The sequence below is a fragment of the Echeneis naucrates genome, unplaced genomic scaffold (genome assembly GCF_900963305.1).
Source record: "Echeneis naucrates unplaced genomic scaffold, fEcheNa1.1, whole genome shotgun sequence".
Taxonomy (NCBI): Eukaryota; Metazoa; Chordata; class Actinopteri; order Carangiformes; family Echeneidae; genus Echeneis; species Echeneis naucrates.
In genome coordinates, this window is record NW_021780167.1 from 557,001 (window position 1) to 574,253 (window position 17,253).

At 42.2% G+C, this 17,253-nt stretch overlaps 1 protein-coding gene across 1 annotated transcript; it reads right to left on the reverse strand.

The window, feature by feature from the left end:
- Positions 1-7,381: 7,381 nt before the first annotated feature.
- Positions 7,382-16,833, reverse strand: LOC115038355 (homeodomain-interacting protein kinase 1-like). Its single transcript, XM_029497214.1, has 8 exons — positions 16,777-16,833; positions 16,443-16,544; positions 10,770-10,994; positions 10,446-10,637; positions 10,170-10,351; positions 9,880-10,003; positions 9,702-9,706; positions 7,382-7,562 (listed from the first exon to the last, which is right to left on the reverse strand). Exons 1-8 carry the CDS (start codon positions 16,831-16,833, stop codon positions 7,382-7,384), a joined length of 1,068 nt encoding a protein of 355 aa, XP_029353074.1.
- Positions 16,834-17,253: the final 420 nt, after the last annotated feature.

Here is a 17,253-nt window from a genome sequence, read left to right on the forward strand (position 1 = left end):
CACTTTGTTTTCAATGCAAGCACATATGAGAACTCTGCTGCTAAGACATATTTAGAACGTCACACCAAGATTGGGGTCCACATCACAGATCCAGCCTGGAAGATACGGTATAAAATTATCTCTGTAGACAGTGAGAGTTTATGCAACACTTATTCCAGTCCTGTGTCTCTATACAGAGTGTGTTTGCGAGAGGCAGGACGGCTGAGAGTGTGGCTCCTCCATCCCCAGCCAGGCAGTCATGTCAGGGGTAGGGAAGGAGGAAGGCTGGGTGTGTGGCTCCTCCATCCCCCCATAATTAAGGTTGGGAAAAAAATAGTAAGTGGTGCACACAGTCCCATCCCTCTGTGACCAGGAAACAAAAGCTCTGGTCTGGACTAGCTGACCTGAGTCCATGGATCTAAAGAGTCCTGCCAGGTTTATATTCTCTAAACACGGGTTAAGGGGTAAAAACCACCAGGGGACGGGTTTTGGGGACATAACTTCTGAAGGGAAGGTTAGGGTTAGAGTTAGAGTAGGCTATGACAGTGTGGGTGTGTCAGATCTTGCAAAAATGGAGGACTTTAGCAGGATGTGATAGCTGCACAAGATTCCTTCCCACAAATACCTTACTTACTTTTTTTTTGTTTTGTTAAAGAAAAATTGGTGTATCTCCAGAACTGAAGGCCGTAGAGGCAGTTTTTTGCAATTTCTGCCTCTTTTTGTGTCACTGAAATTGTCATAATGGCAAATGGCCTTCCATTTGCACAATGAAAACATTAATCAGTCATTCCTGAAAGAAATGGAGAAACAAACAAAGGAAAGTCTTCAAATTGGGACAGATGGACGGTAGTTGTCATTCCTTAGTGTTGCAGCTGTAAATTGGTGTTAAATAATTCTTATTCAAGGGCTTAAGGCAAGACTAAAGCCGAATGCGCCAACACGGATAGTCGTAGAAAGACTTTTATTCATTTATATTTGCATGTAGTGGACTGCACAACGGTTATACTGGCCTTTGTGTTGACAGGTATTAGATGAATGAAAAGTACACCTTGATTTCTCCACCTGATATGGACATTCTAAGTAGCTATGTAAACAAAATGACTTTCTATGAAAAATATAACACAAATTCATATGTCAGCTGTTTTTAGCCTTGCATTTCAGAACATATGGAGGTTGAAGGAATGGTCTATTTCATATCCAGACCAGTGGAGGCAGAAAGATGGCGTCAACTGTGGTGTATTTGTCTGCACGGTGAGCACCGTTTTGTTAAAGGAACAAAAAAGTACCATTATATAGCCTACAAAATGACATGAAATACATCCCCGTCTAGGAATCGTCAAATTATTTCAAGTATTGCTATTCTTTTGCTGCATGAACTTAATGTTGTACAAACATTAGTAGTCTTTTATTTCATTCACTTCAGGCAGCCGAGCTTGATATGAAAGGGACAGACATGACGAATGAACCTTTGAACCAGGTCCAGTTGGGCCATCTCAGGATGTATCACGCAGCCTGCGTAATTGTTCCGGTTCCGGTTCCTAAGGTGATGTAAAACTCATAAGATACTAGTCGACTGATAATATAGGCATGTTCTGAAAAAAGTGAACTGTTTTTCCTAGGGGAAGAAAGTGCATAAGTTTTTCATGGCAGAGACAATCCATGCCTGCAGTTACTACGACAGCCCTGGAAAGGGGCAGTGAAGGTACACTTGTTAAAACTACACACTAAGTAGCAGATCAGCTTGGAGCTGACGTGCACTGTCAGCTGCACATAGTTTACAGGCAGTATTACATCAGGAAGAGAAATATCTGCAAATCTGAGGCTTTGTACAGTTCAACCAAATTGAAAGTGGAGGTTCAATGTAGCATCTGGATCTCAATTGGCATCAGCACACTGCAGCCTGAATCGGGCCCGATGACTGTAGCTGCTGTAGCTGCTCCTTAATTTAGGCCCGTCATGTCCTTTGAAACTGTAGGCCGTTGTATCCACATGTGCAGAAGGAGGACTGGGTGAAGTGCGAGACATGACAGACAATGGCTGGCTGCACAAAGACTGAGCCTGTTATGAGCCCAGTCAGTCAGGCATTTTCACATGTGGGTGTGACCTGCCCGAGCCACGTGACTTCACCAGGTTGACCAACCTTCACCATTCTCTTACTGCTTCAATCAATTGAATTCCTTATTGTACTGCGCTGTATTGCTGCTTTTTCTTTATGTACTTTCCTGTACTTTGACATGCCTCAAGAACAAAAGGGGTTGAAGGCCTAATTTCCAAAGAAAGAATAAAGGTTTGCATTGTTCTCATTATTTATAAACAATAAATGTTGAACCCTTTTAAAGGAACTGAAAGACATGCTGGGCAGTGGGCAGAGGAAATCCAGCAGGATGTTCCTTTGATAAAACCCCGGGGGAAACTGTGCCCTTAAAACAATTTTAAGATTTCTCTTTTTAAGTCTTCATTTTGTCAAAATGTATAAATACACCCGTACTATGTCCAACACATGAATGACCTCATGAACTGAATAAAGCCAATGTTGTCACTGGACTACAGCCTCCTCCCAAACCTTGACTTCATAATTGATGTCATGGCACCAGAGGTATGCTCCAATTTTAGTTAACAAAGACATAATGGTATCCATTCATGTCACAGTTCTGCCATTCCAACAGAATCTGGCTTGCTGTTACTTGATCACCCATAAATATCTGCTAATTTAACATGAATAAATGTGGTGATGTGTCTTCTTCCTTTTTATCTTTTCCTATGATGTCCTGACCTAAAATGTTTTCATTTATGCAGGTGACCATTGAAATGACAAAATGTAATATGAAATTGTCTAACCCAATTGTTCACCAACAGGTATGCTTTGTCTTAAATATTCTGCGTTGTGTTCTGTGTTGCACTGGATAGAAGAAGGGCCCAGATCATGATCAGCTGCTGGTAACTTCTTTTAATGAAGACTGGATGGTGGGTTTGTCTGTACAAATCAACTGAAAACATAAGCTCCAGTAAACATGCAGTCTCCTCCACACAGCACACAGGTCTCAAGCTCCTGTTATCAGATAACGTGCAGAAACCAATGTATGCTAGCACTTGGAAACGTGGCGATCTTAAAGTTCACAAAAATTCACTTTACACAGTTTACACAGTTTATATTGAGCCGACACATTGACTGCATGTTCACAGCCTAAAAACTATCATTTATGCATCTATAAAACAATTTACATTACCTAAAAAGCAAAATAAATTTTAAAAAATGACAAGCAAAATAATACAGCTCTCTTAGCTCTCAGCTAATCTGGCTGGAACTGAGAGAAGCACATAGATGACGGCGCAAAGCCTGCGACCTCTTAAAGTGACAGTACAGGTATTAACACTAGTTTGAATACAACAATACAACAATACAATATAGACAATAAAACACATCTTAAACATAATAAAAGAATATTTATCAGGATTTGGTGATGCGTTTCAGCCCGGGACTGGGTAAGAGAAAACTATGTCACTTTTACCCAAAACAGTGAATACATTTCTATTTGATTTTGTGTACAATATTTGAATGTGTTGTATGTTGTATGCCATTCTTTCCTTTTGAAGGTGTAAATATGCTGGTTCCTGTAGACTACAATGCAGTGAGTAAATGGGTCAGGGTTCAAAAGACCGAGGATGTCTACAACTATGCTGAATTTTTACAAGGAGGTCAATTTAGTTACTGAGCAGATATATTTTAAAAATACAGAATGTAATACACAAAGAAATTATGGCATCATGTTATACACGAAGATGTAACTTCATTGACCAATTTGTTGATCATTGAAGGGAAATGAACACATTTACTTAGCAGATAAACTGTATAAAGCATTTAAACACCTTTATGTAGCTTAAGTATTAATGAACTTTTTAAGTTTAGTCATGTTCTTAGGGTCTCACTGTTGGTGTACGCTTCACTTGAATTCATGGTATGTTAAAACCGTCAGTGAAGTTATCTTTTCTGTTTTAGTGGCAGCAAAATTCAGTTTACCTTGGAGAAAGAAGTAACAGCATCCAGAATTTCTACATGGTCCTGGACCAAAAGGTCATCCCCTGTTCGACACACACTGGAGTGGCTGCCTTTGATCAGCTCTTCAAGGCACATTTTGCTTTTGCTGTGTCCTATGATGAAGCGTTGTGCAACTTCTACACATTCATCCAGAGTATGCCACAGTGTATGCCATCGATGTTGGCAGTGTGAGGGAGAGTCCTCGGGTCAAAGAAATCAGAGCAAGAATTCTGATATCTTTTACAGGAAATAATGTTGACATGTTACATTTGCAGGGTGCACCACACAAGTTGTTCAGCATGGTTTGTACCCTGGAAGGACTTTGGGTTTAAACTGTGGAGAACCCGGATGCTCATTTGTTTTCTGCACATACTCTGGGTACAAGTGACACTTATCGCAAGCACGTGGAGACTGTGTTGATTCCATAATGTTGAATCCAGGCCTGTCGAGCTAATGTTGGAGCCTCTGTTTCACACCCAGTAGATGAGGATCCTCCCATGACTGTCACTACGCACATCCCCATTGAAAAAAGGCAAATACTTGACATGTGCCGCTCTGTTTTTGCTCAAGTACAAGCCTCTGGAGTCCCCGAAAGTACTGTGCAATCTTTAGATGGTTGAATGGAGGAGCTAGTTAATCACATCCATGCTCATGCCAAACAAGCTGTTGTTGAATGTTTGTCATCTGATTCACCATAGAGAAAGTTGAGGATAACAGAGGACATCTATGTTTGGAAATAGTGAAGGCTTTAATAGTTTCCAAAAAGCAAAACCACCGTGGACTGTTCATCGGTGGACAATTTTCCCATACCTGCAAACTAGTCGCTTTTCAGCGAAATTTGCTGATTTTCAAACAAAATATGTCATTTCCGTCATTCAGTAAGATCCGAAGAGTTGTTTTTTTGGGGGACATCAAGGACGGATGGGACGGCTATCTTAACAAAACCAACAGAGCTTGGCAACCGACGGCAACCGACGGCGGTCGATTGCTTACAAGTGTGCATACATATTCCAATATGTTGGAATACACATTGATAATGAAGTGGACTGGGCTAAAAACACTGACGCCCCCTCTACAGGAAGGGCCAGAGTCGCCTCTATTTTCTGAGGTCCTTCAACATCTGCAGGACTGTACTGTGGTAGCCAGTGCTATCCTGTATGCTGTGGTGTGCTGGGGCAGCAGGCTTAGGGCAGCTGACACCAACAGACTGAACAGACTGATGCACTGAGCCAGTGAAGCTGGACCATCTGACGGAGGTGAGACAGGAGCCAATGAAGGACACAGAGAAGAGTGGTGAAGGGACAACAAACTGAGATACAGGAGCCGCAGGAAATGTTTCTATGACTTTAACTGAGCTGTCGGTCTTCATGAAGAAACACGAGTTGGAGCTTCAGCTGAGAACAGAGAAGGAGAAGGAAGAGGCTGCCATCACTGAGGAGCTGCTGAAGATCACTGAGGACACACACGAGCTGCCAGGCCTGCGTGGCTTTGATTCCCCTTTCCATCACACCACTGGTTGTCACGCACAAGACAAGATGCTCTTTAACACCCAGCCCGGAGGCCCTGTCCGGGACCATGTTATATCAACAGCACAACAGCACAAGCAGAGAACACTGCGAGCACCAGCGGTGTTGGCAGTGAACGAGGAGGTGGGGGAGTGGGAGGGGACAGCAGGAGTTCGGTCCTCGGCCTGGAAGAGCCCTGGTCCTTCCAGTCCAATTGATCCCCACCTGCACCGGAGCCCCTCTGTCCCAGATGATGAGGTCGCCGAGTTGGGGGTCTTCTTCCCAAGGCCTTGCAGCAAGAATCCAGCCCCTGTACCCTACGAGTCCTTTTTCAAGCTGCTTCTGCCCAGGGCAGCCTCACTCTTTGTGGGGCAGAAGACTTCAGAGGCAGTGCACAAGGCATTAAGCTGTTGTAGCGAGAAGAGCGGTTGGAGGATGGAGAAGAGGAAGGGGTAGTGTCAGATCACCTGGTTCAGCAGGGGAGCGAGTTCTGAAGAGGTTACCTTTGCCAAGTAAGTCAGCTGACGCACTATGGAGGGTTATATATATATTATATATTATTATATACAGTATATATACATATATACATGAATGAATAAATCATGTTCAGCATCAAAATCTCCATCGATGCCTGTTAGTCTTTCATATATGATTTTAATAATGTCACGGGTTACTGCCGACATCTAACAGCATGGCGGTGGATGCTCAAGCTCTTACTGTTGTGCCAATTGAAATTAATAAAGCTTTACTGGTGGTGGTCTGAAGTATTTTATTCCTTTTTGCCTTCAATTCGACCAACAACAACAACAACAACAACAACGTAAGAGCTGAAACAAAAACAAACAGAAAACATTAGTCCACATCTGCTCAACAGGAAGAATCAAAAATAAAAATAAAATATCCCAAAATACACAGTAAAAGAAAAACCATATTGCAATACACTGATGTCCTTAGTATCTATTATCCCCAACCGTTACTGCTGTCACGGATCTTAACGGAACAGAGGCTGTACGTTCAAGTGTTTTAGTGACTAGATACATTTTCTCACTCACTCACTCATCTTCATCCGTATCCGGGTCGCAGAGCTGCTGGAGCCAATCCCAGCTCACATTGGGCGAGGGGCGGGATCACCCTGGAGAGGTCGCCAGTCCATCGCAGGGTCAACACACAAGGACAGACAGAGACAAACAAGCAACTGTCTCCACGATGACCTTCTGACCTTCGGTAATGAACTTTGACCTGCAGACATTAAGTTCCTCCTGTTTCCTCTGCTGTTAGCAGCACATTCATTCTGAATTATTATCATATTATCGATCACATTGCATTTTGGTGCTCAAAGGTCAAAGGTCAAGGTGATGTCACAAAATGCTTTAGCACCGTACCCAAGACTTCCTACGGCAGTTATGACCAAGTTTCACGTAAATGGTTATCCTATAAGAAATAGGAGCAAACAACATGTAAACAAGTGAATATTCACCTGAGAGACAACGAGTATTACATCAAATATTCAATGTGCCAGTCAAATGTGAGTGACATTAACTGAGCCAAGTCACTGGCTTTGATTTGTGATATTTACCAAACGCAGGTAGAACTCCAGCGATTCCACCAAGATCTGGCCCCCATTTTACAGGTTCTCCTGAGAGAAAAGCAAGAACGCCAGGTGAATGGACACCATGTAATGTGGAGTTGTGATACTTAAGAAATTGGTTACGAACAAACACACAAACACACTGTGAGGTATGTCACAGCAGAGAAAAAGGAAAGGAAAAAGGGGACACATACTTTAGAGGAGGCCTTTATCGTCAATAGACAGATGGATCTTTGATGAGTTCCCATAACCAAAATCATTGGTGACCACGCACTAATAAACTTCTCCATATGTGGCCCTGAAACTGTAAAGGTGCCCTTCAGATACATTCATAGGTCCATCTGTGCTCTCCTTGTACCAGGTGAAGTGGCTGACGGGGGGCTTGGCTCTGCTGGAGCAGCTCAGGTTCCTGACGCTGATGGACTGATGCACACTGAGGAGTTGTTGGGAGCATCTGGTGAAAATGGAACAAAGATAAGAGGAGAGAGAAGAGAAGCATCTGCATAACATCATGGAGGAAAAAAAGCTGACACCTCACAAATCCTTGTGTGCTGACAAGAAGCACCAAGAAAAAAATTGGCCAGAGTCCTTACCAAGGTTTGCATCACAGCAATTTCAACTTGAGAAGAAATTGCAACTGTTGCTGCTGATAAACCAACAGTGATTATTTAGTTTGACAGTAAAGAAGACGATCACTGAGTTTGTTGTCTGGGCTGAATCTCAGATGATGCAGAAAATGATAAGCCTTTCTTAAAACAAAAACCCTGTGCACATGTAAATGAAGTGTCATGGTTAACAACATGTGAGTAAAATAACCATCATGTGTCATGCTGGACTCAGAGCTGTTCTCTGTCTTTGAAAAGGGAATGTGGAACTGTCACTGACTAATCTCTTTTTGCATGTCACTAGTTTTCTCATGAGAAAGTATTCAGAGTACAGGAACTTCCTTCCTTTCAGATAGAACACACAAGAAGTGGCTTTTTTTTTCCTTCCTAATCGCACAACCCAAAAACATATCAACTAAAACTAAACTAAAACTTTTCTACAAGCACAAGCTCCTGTTTGTTTTTGTGCTTGGTTGTTGTTGGTTGTTTTTCTGCATGCAACTGGCCTAAAATCCAGGAGCAGAGAATTCCACCTGGATGGAGGCAGGCAGCAGAGAGAACTAAGGAGTGAAATGAGAAAGATGAGGGTTTTTTTTCCATTTCTTGACTAGCTTTGTTAATGAACACCAATGGGACGCCACTGTGATGCGGCAGGGGGAGGCCTCAGAACGGGAGAGAATTACCCATCTAACACGGGGAAATGCTTAAAATGGTTTGCAGACCCTGATTTCTCTGCTTTGTGTTCCAGTAGATGAGTGCAGAAAGGCAGTGTACGTTAGGGCTGGATGTCATGGTAAAGGAAACAGAGAGAAATCATGAGCGAGGAGGGACTGCAGCATTATGAATATTTCAGGCTACTTCTCAGCACCCGGCTGTGCTCTCATTGCACGCCGCTATTATCAGTTCCAGCCTGCTATAGTGTATTTTTCTCTGCCATTGTAAGAGATTTATTATGTAGTTAGAGGTATTTGATGATTCAGCTTTAGCAGCAGTAAATTGGACTCTCTACTACTAAAGTTATATTTCAATCTGGCAGTGAAGTGCTTTGTAGGGATGCCTCCCTGTTGAGTGGTTATTACCGGACTGAACGAGTGGAGCTTTTTTGTTTTATTCTTTTTTTATTTTTTGCAATGCAACAGGTTCATAATGTATGCATATGAATTCATATCCATGAACCGTACAATCAGTGCAATTCAAACGTGTTAACGTCGGGCCTTCATTTCCTTCTCTCGGCCTCTTTTTCTAGACTGCCAATGGTCGTCAGGCGTTTTTCTTGGCAAGTGTGACTGAGCTTGCCTCTTGGTCTCGGTGCTGTAAGACGGAGGTGTAATGTGGCGTTGGCGTTTGTGTGGCCTTCCGTAGGGAGCAGAATAATGGCGGTCAAAGGCAGACTTGATATTTTTGGATGGATGAGATGTTTTGTTTACATCCTCATCTTTATGATGGAGCTTTCTTTTTGCCCCTGACCTATCTGAATGTGTCGTCTGGTTAGCGGAGCAGGGGTGTTGGCTGACGTGTTTGAGCCGGACAAGGCCAGCGGTGCTACAGCGGGGCTGCCGTGGTGATGGACGCACAGATTTACCTGTTTTGTTGCAGAAGGCCTCCATCGTTTTAAAGCAAGACCTAACACTGCAGCAAGACAATAAATCCTTTCATGAGCGCTTCATGTTTTCATGTCTACAAAAGAACACCTACATGCAGGATGCTATCCAGAGAGGTCAGCTTTAACCTTCTGCTATCCTGGGACTGAATCTTTGTGTCTTTGTATACCTGTTCTTGTGTCTAATAGTATATTTGTTAGCAATGACATTCTGAGCACATCAGGCTTGGACAAACACCAACACAGAGCATAAACATGAGAACAAGAAGGAAGCACATTTTGAGTAGGTACCTTAAGTTTCCAAAGAGAAGAGGCACATTGACGGCTTCTTTGGAAAAAGCGTGTGAGCAGATGATCCGGCGGCTGACCCTGCGTCTCCACGATGTACCTCATCTGTAAATACAACACATAAAGTAAGGGCTGGGAGCTTTTGATGAATTCTTTATGGATTCTTTTTCTATCCTATCTTCAGGCACATTAACTCTTATCAGATATATATATATATATCTGATGTGTGCACATGTTAAAAAAAACAGATTTTTAAGAATCGCTGAAGTGCTGCTTACTACATCATATGATGAATTGCCAGGATAGAGCAGAGTGCCGATGTACAGAGCAGCAGCGATGCAGCCCAGAGACCACATATCTATGGCCTCTGTAAATGGGAGCCCCAAAATAATCTCTGGAGATCTGAGAGAGGACAAGAACCCAGAATCATACAGTTATGAAAGCTACTGCCAATATTTTGGAGCACAATGAATTCTGCTGGCTTAACACCCTCATAAAGACATTGACAGTTAGTGTTAATGGATAGTGGGACAACGCTAAGAGATCAGCTATGATTGCAGTTACTCACCGGTATGGACGGCTCTGAATGTATGAGCACACCTTGGCTTTTGAAACCTCGCATGCCAGGCCAAAGTCAATCACTTTGACTCTGTATGGCTGCTGAATATGGTTGACCAACATCACATTTTCCAACTTGAGGTCTGCGTGTATTAATCTAATACTCTTCAAGTGTTCAAGTGCGTTGGCAAGCTGAAAAGTCATGAATATCACACATTTAACATTTATTTCAACTATTTATCAGCATTTTTCAATGTTTATACTGTTTACATCATAACACATTAGCCTGCTTGATGATGGGTCTGATCTCACTCAGAAAAAGGGGTCGAAAGAACCTTTCTTTCATCAAATCAAAGAGGCTTTTGTCCAGGAGTTCAAACTCAAGGCAAATGTAGCCATTGTTATTGAAAACCTGGTACCATTGAACAATGTCGCATTTGTCCGCGTTCAGTGATTTCAGCTTCTCAAGTATGACCACCTGTGGAGGTACGTCTGGTCAGGCAGATTCTAAATGAGCTTTGCAGCTAAGAACACAGCTGAATGAACCAAAATCTAAAGGATGACCATACAGCACAAGTCTAACTTTGATCGTCACGTAGAGCTTACGTACCTCCGCATTTGCCTTCTCAGCTTGGTCGTTCCTTTTCTTGACCATTTTGATGGCGACCGTCTTCGAGTCATCCGTCCTTGTGCATTTTGCCACTTTTCCAAAGGTGCCCTCTCCCAAAATGGACTGCACCTGGTATCGGCAGGATTTGGAGCTGAGCCAGCCCCCTTCAACTAACTTGCCCTCCTGGACACATGGAGTGGGGGACGTCTTTGATGCCATCACAAGCTGAAAACAGGATGGATGTGGACACAATATTGTGTCACAATGTAAGAAATAGCATTCCCGTCAGAGGAATACTGTATAGGCATAGGAATACTCTACTGTCTAACTCTAAACTGTCTAACCCTAACCCTACGTTGAATCAAATGTTGTGAGGAAAAGTATCAATTCTAAGATAAGTTGGCAAACTGAACATACTTACCAATCACAGGATTTGATGTTAGAGGAAAATTCCAGTGCTGTCAAAAAAACGTCCAACGTAGAAAGATGGGTTAAAATGGAAAGGCAATCCAAAATCCAAATATGAAACGCTGGCTGTTGAAATGTGTCGTCACTGTCTGATGCACACACCGACTGTGGAGCTTGTTATTGTGCCTTGAAGTTGGTCATTCTGCTCTATGACATCATTTGCCTTTGATGTAACATTCCGAACAAAGATTCTGATGAAAACTAAACTGTGGAGTAAAGATCAACATGGTACATATGACATAAAATATGTGCACTAATAACACAAAAATGTAAACACTTTGATGAAACCTATTACAAACTGCTACTTACATACTGTACATATGCTTACAGCGGGGACATACGGCGTATGCATCCAAGTCCATGTTATCTACAATATTGTCCAAAGTTTGTGTGACCACCTTCCCTCTCTGTGACAGGAAACATTAGATTGAATAAGAAAAATAGAATTGTAGATATTTTTAAGAGTATATAGAGCCATACAAACCTTATTATGGATATCTCATTCTGATTAAAGTCATATCTTCCCACAGAGGACATGTCATGATCACTCTCGACACAGCAGCATGCGATACAGAGCGGAAACTTTTACCTGCAATGTTATTGGATTTAAAACTTTGTCCAAAAGACAGCAAATGGCAGTAACAAAAAAAAAAAAAGAATATTTATTTAACCTGTTTTGTATAACAACTGCCAGTTGACAGAGTTTTGACAGAGTCACCAGAGTCACCAGATTTCTGGATTAAAATATCCCTTGGAAATTAGAGCTGAAAGGCACAAAGACAACTCTATGGGGACTGTGTCCTCCAGAAGATCATGAGCTCAGGAGGGGAACCTTTAACAACATGAAAGTGCTGCAGTTTTGCAGTCCAAGGACACTCTTTTTTCACTCCGTATGTTCTGCCTAGTTCTGGGTCTTCCATCACTTCCTGCACTTGTCTGTCATGCCTGTCTTTGTCTCTGAGCTCAAAGGCACTTATGCTTCTTCTTCACTGCTCACCTGTTTCACAATGGACTCATCTACCTCAGAGTCATACTCCTTAAGAATCATATTCACCTTATGATGCAGAAGTGGCTCGGACAAATAATGTATCTCACAAAGCTGTCTGATAACTTCCTGTACAGAGCGCTCAGGTATGTGTGCTTTAAGGCCGTTTAAGGACTTGAATGTACACAAACAAACCTGCTGCAAACAAGGAAATAGCAGCGTCCTTGTGTAACTTCCATGTTTTAACCCGTAGTGTTTAAATAGCTGCGCCCCCTTCTCACTAATAAAACCACTATATTTACACTTCCACTCCATCTTCAGCTTGCCAAAGATTCATGACCTTGGCTGTACGTACACTTTTAGTCACCTAGTTCCTACGCACATTTTATAAATGAGGTCCCAGTATTCATTTGAAAAAAGAGATTTGAAGTTGAAAGTTCAAGTTTTGATATTGAAAAACTAAATGAATTACTGTATTTTAATCCAAATCTTTTCATTTTGTCCGTTGTGTTGCAGCCATCAGCCTGAATCATACAGGACTAAGGACTAATTTTGACTAATCAGTTCATTTTACAGCAGTATTTAGCGTTAGCCTAGCTATAGGTGTAAAAGCCCTGAGAAGGGGAGTGTTTAATATGTGACACTGATGTGCGCTTTTCTCTCGTCACTTGGATGATGATTGAAGAGGGGAAGCGGGTTGTCCCTTGACATAAAAATGGTACACTCCCTCTGGTGGTGGCCTCCAGTAACTACCACTACTCACTGGTGTCATAATGAACATAAAACAAAAGAGAGCAGAGAAATGACCAACACATGTTGCTATTTATTCTGCTTTGGGAAATCTCCATGTTGTTGGTGTGTCAGGGGCTTATGCTTGTTATCAAGTAATCCATAATTGGGCCAAATGACGCGTGCGATTGGCCAACTCCAGCTGTGGACCGACGTCGGTTGCCAAGCTCTGTTGGTTTTGTTAAGATAGCCGTCCCAATTCTAAAAGTCCCGTCCATCCTTGATGCCCCCCAAAAAACATATTGTGTTTGAAAATCAGCGATGTCCACGGTGATGAAAAGGTTGCAAACCTCCGGTATATATGTTACACTTAAAAGAAGGAGGATCTTCTTGTGTAGCACATTCACTTTTATTGTGTAGGAACAGCAATAAACACACACATCAGTCCTCAGCATCTGTGCCTCACCATCTCGCTACTGCTGTCTAACGTCTCGCTCGCTCCACTACTGAGCGGCGTCAGCTACCGAGGCCGTTTAGACACAGCGCCCTCTGCTGACCAGGCGGTCCCACCGTGTAAATACAAACATTCATGAGCAAATAACCCAAAACCATAATCAACATATCACAAGGTGATTTCAGCCTGTTTTCTAAAGTCCTTCGCTGTTAACAACATACAAAAAAAAGGTATTTTGGTCAAGTCCCAATGTCTCTGAAAACACCTTGCGCCACATATACCTTTGGGGAACAAGACGGACGAACTGGCAGCGCTTGTGAAGACCCAGAGGGAATACCGTGACTGTAGCATATGTTGCTTCAGTGAAACATGGCTGCACTCGAACATCCCGGACAGCAGCGTTGAGGTCCCAGGTTACAGTTTGGTACGGGGAGACAGAGACTTTTCCAAATGTCATGAAGGAACGTCTCTATAACCCAGACATCGAACTGCAGGCTGTAGGAATGCGCCCGTATTATCCACCAAGGAAGTTCACGTCCACCATTGTTATCACTGTTGACATCCCCCCGTCAGCTGATGCAGCGGTAGCCTGTGACGTCATCAGCTCCACCGCTGCCAAACTACTGACTGAACACCCAGATGCATTCATGTTATATATTTTATTCCCTATGTGTAATGCTGCTGTTACACTGCAATTTCCCAGTCTGGGATAAATAAAGTATCTATCTATCTATCTATCTATCTATCTATCTATCTATCTATCTATCTATCTATATACACATATACACGGACTGATCTGTGGCAACTTACCGTTCAGTTTAATAATTAGATGTTTACTGTAAAATGTAACAGTATCCATAACTAAATCTACTTAAGAAAACAGAGTTTGTACTTGGTTACATTCCACCACAGCTTTTCCAAGGGTCCATGAATGCAACAACCCAGTGGATTAAGGCTGCACACCCTGTGGTGTAGCAGCAATTAAGCCTTGCAGTCCCTCTGGTAAGTGCACCATATTATTTTTTAGGAATTACCTTCATGTAACAATTCATGAGCAGTTTTTGTTACTCTTAATGAGAAATGTAGCTCCTTTATATGTACACTTTATTGTGTTTTATGAAGTGAGCTAACCTGCACTCTTTGATTTTCTGCTTTAAGTGTGAGACAGATGACTGACTGTGTTTTATCAACCCGTGTACCAGATGCAGAGAATTATTGGCGGCTTTTGCCAAAGTTTAATTGGGCAATTATTTTCAATCAAGCTCACTGGCACCACGCAAGCATTTCAAAACAAAAGCTGATGTAGCTTATTTTTATCTTTAGCCCAGTCCTGGTTTAGAGCCTGATTTTTGGACTGTGTGGTGGCCTGATAGTGGGGGGACCAAAAAAATGATAACTGATATGTTAACTGAAGGATTGAAAATGTCATGATATTCTGATGTTTAACAGAGAACTGCTAAGGGATTGTTTTTCATTTTCTTTTCATAGCTGTAGCTCATTTGATGTGTGAAACCCACAAGGTATATTTCTTCTCTATTTGGATTAACTGCTAAGGGTAACAGTCAAGGTTATAGATTTTGAAATGATTTCTTTCCCCAGTTTACTATAGATGAACATAATGTGTCGAGTACTAGCACAAAACTGTGGTTCAGCCAATTCCCTACTTAGTGAAGATAGAAATGTTACATCTACTCCTTACATTCATCCTGGGAGGGACAGTTCATGTGCCACTGTAGATGCTGGGGTGGATGTTAAGTCTGCACTTGTTTTGGAGATGATCATTTAGAAAGGATGTTAGCTCGTTATAGTTGTTCAGGTTTTTACTGAGGGTTGGTTTTTCTTTAGCGTTAAGAAAGGTAACACATCTTTCACTTTAAGATTTGTTTGTTGTTCATACTTGTTCAGGTAAATAATGTGTAAAAAACTAAGAAAGAAAAAAATGCAGGGATTATGTTATGATGGGATGAGGGTCTGTTAGATAAAGTCACTCTGGAGAAGATTCAGCACCTGCAGGATGACGACAGCAAGAATGTACGAAGACAGAGTTCATTAGCTGGAGGTTTATTTGTTGTTCATACTTGTTCAGGTAAATAATGTGTAAAAAACTAAGAAAGAAAAAATGCAGGGATTATATTATGATGGGATGAGGGTCTGTTAGATAAAGTCACTCTGGAGAAGATTCAGCACCTGCAGGATGACGACAGCAAGAATGTACAAAGACAGAGTTCATTTGGGCTGACACATTGAGGAAAACCACAGGTGCACACTTGACAGCTGACCTTTGACCCTAGGGAAGGTCGCGCATTTCCGCGTTCATGAAATATTGAGAAAAGGAACACTCAATAAAAACTGAGTGCATTAGGGCTACTATGATCACTTTAAAGATAGACTGCTGTGAGTACACTGGGGATACTTTTTAAAATCATAAATCATATTTCATCAAGTGCATTGCAGTATGGGTTACTGTTACTTTATTTTAAATCTGTGCAGCAATTGTTTATTTATTTATTTATTTATTTATTTTTTATGTGCTCTACAATATGATAGAGAATGACTTGACTTGACCTGAAATTACCTGACTGCTTTACCAACATAGTCCTAAGTTTGGGTTACACATTTGATATTTAAAGTATCTCTAAGTATCTCTGAGTGTCAGACTGGGACTCAAAGCACATGTTCAAACAAATACAAACACAAAGAAATTTTTATCCACAATATTTTTAACAATATACACATTTATATAACAATTTTCTGAATATAAAATACAATACAAAATAAAAAAGCAACAAAAACTATATACAAGAACACAAGAACCAACTTGACAATTACTTGGATAAGTCCCTGACAACCACCCTGACCCTTTTCATCAGGGACTTTTTGCTGGGTGAAAATCCAACTCTTTCCTTAAACTTCTTCGCCCGTATTTGGGCATCAGAAGGCCCCAACCTCTTCTTCAGTCTCTCCTTTAGAAAAGGCACCAATTGAGCTCAGAGAATGTGGACTGTGGCGTGATCATGATTACAAGGATTTAACTTACTCTGACCAGTTCCTCCTTCTCCTGGATGGGTCTGTTGTCCTTGTCTGAGGGGGAACTGCAAGTGGTGGCGGTGGCAGAGGTGGAGTCAGGAGTGGAGCTGTCCTCCATCAGAGACACACAAACAGCTCCTGGAATTTTTAGGCCCTGCCGAGGTTTTTGTAAATTGCATAAAACCTGTCCTGGGTGGCCACGCTGTGGCACATAAACTCTGAGAGGTTTTGCCGACCAACAGCGTCATTCCTCTCCAAGTTCTAAAAACAGAAGATCAGCCTTGGGTCAGTATGGAGTGAATCTAGCCGGTGAAGATCAAGTGTCAGGTGTTTGTGATACTCACGTATGTGGCCACAGCAGTCCTGATATCCAGGAGGGTCGGTAATCCCGGCAGGCCCATCTCGGCCCAGGTCTTCCGAAAGTAACGGACCAGATCCTTGGCCTCTCCCCGGCCCAGGCTGCTGAAAAGTAGTTGGTGGTGGGGACAGCTCTTTTTTTGTAGCCTGAGCCACTCCCGGCACCAGCCGTATTCTTCCGCCGTCAGGTAAACCTGGGCGAGTCTGTATTTTTACCGTGTTGTGAAAGTAATGCCATTAAGATGTTGTTTTATATAAGACTTGCACTTATAAGATCTATAAGGCCTTATCGTCCCTGAACTCCTTCATCTTCATCTTGGTGAAGACCCCGGTCCTGTGGCTGTAAATGGAGGCCAAGAACGCAGCCAGGTAGCCAAAAAACCGGTACCTGGTTGGGGGGTCTTTCGGCCGGGCTTTTCTGATGTCCTCTGAAATGGGAGCGAGGGAGAGACAGAGAGAAGAGA

What these genes read in the sequence shown, in the direction of transcription:
- LOC115038355 (XM_029497214.1), bottom strand. Translation starts at nt 16,833, where the DNA reads ATGGGCCTGCCGGGATTACCGACCCTCCTGGATATCAGGACTGCTGTG. An exon ending in AGAAGGAGGAACTGGTCAGA is followed by an intron (nt 10,995 to 16,442) that starts GTAAGTTAAATC and finishes TCCTGTTTTCAG; the next exon opens with CTTGTGATGGCATCAAAGAC. An exon ending in TCAGACCCATCATCAAGCAG is followed by an intron (nt 10,352 to 10,445) that starts GCTAATGTGTTA and finishes ATGACTTTTCAG; the next exon opens with CTTGCCAACGCACTTGAACA.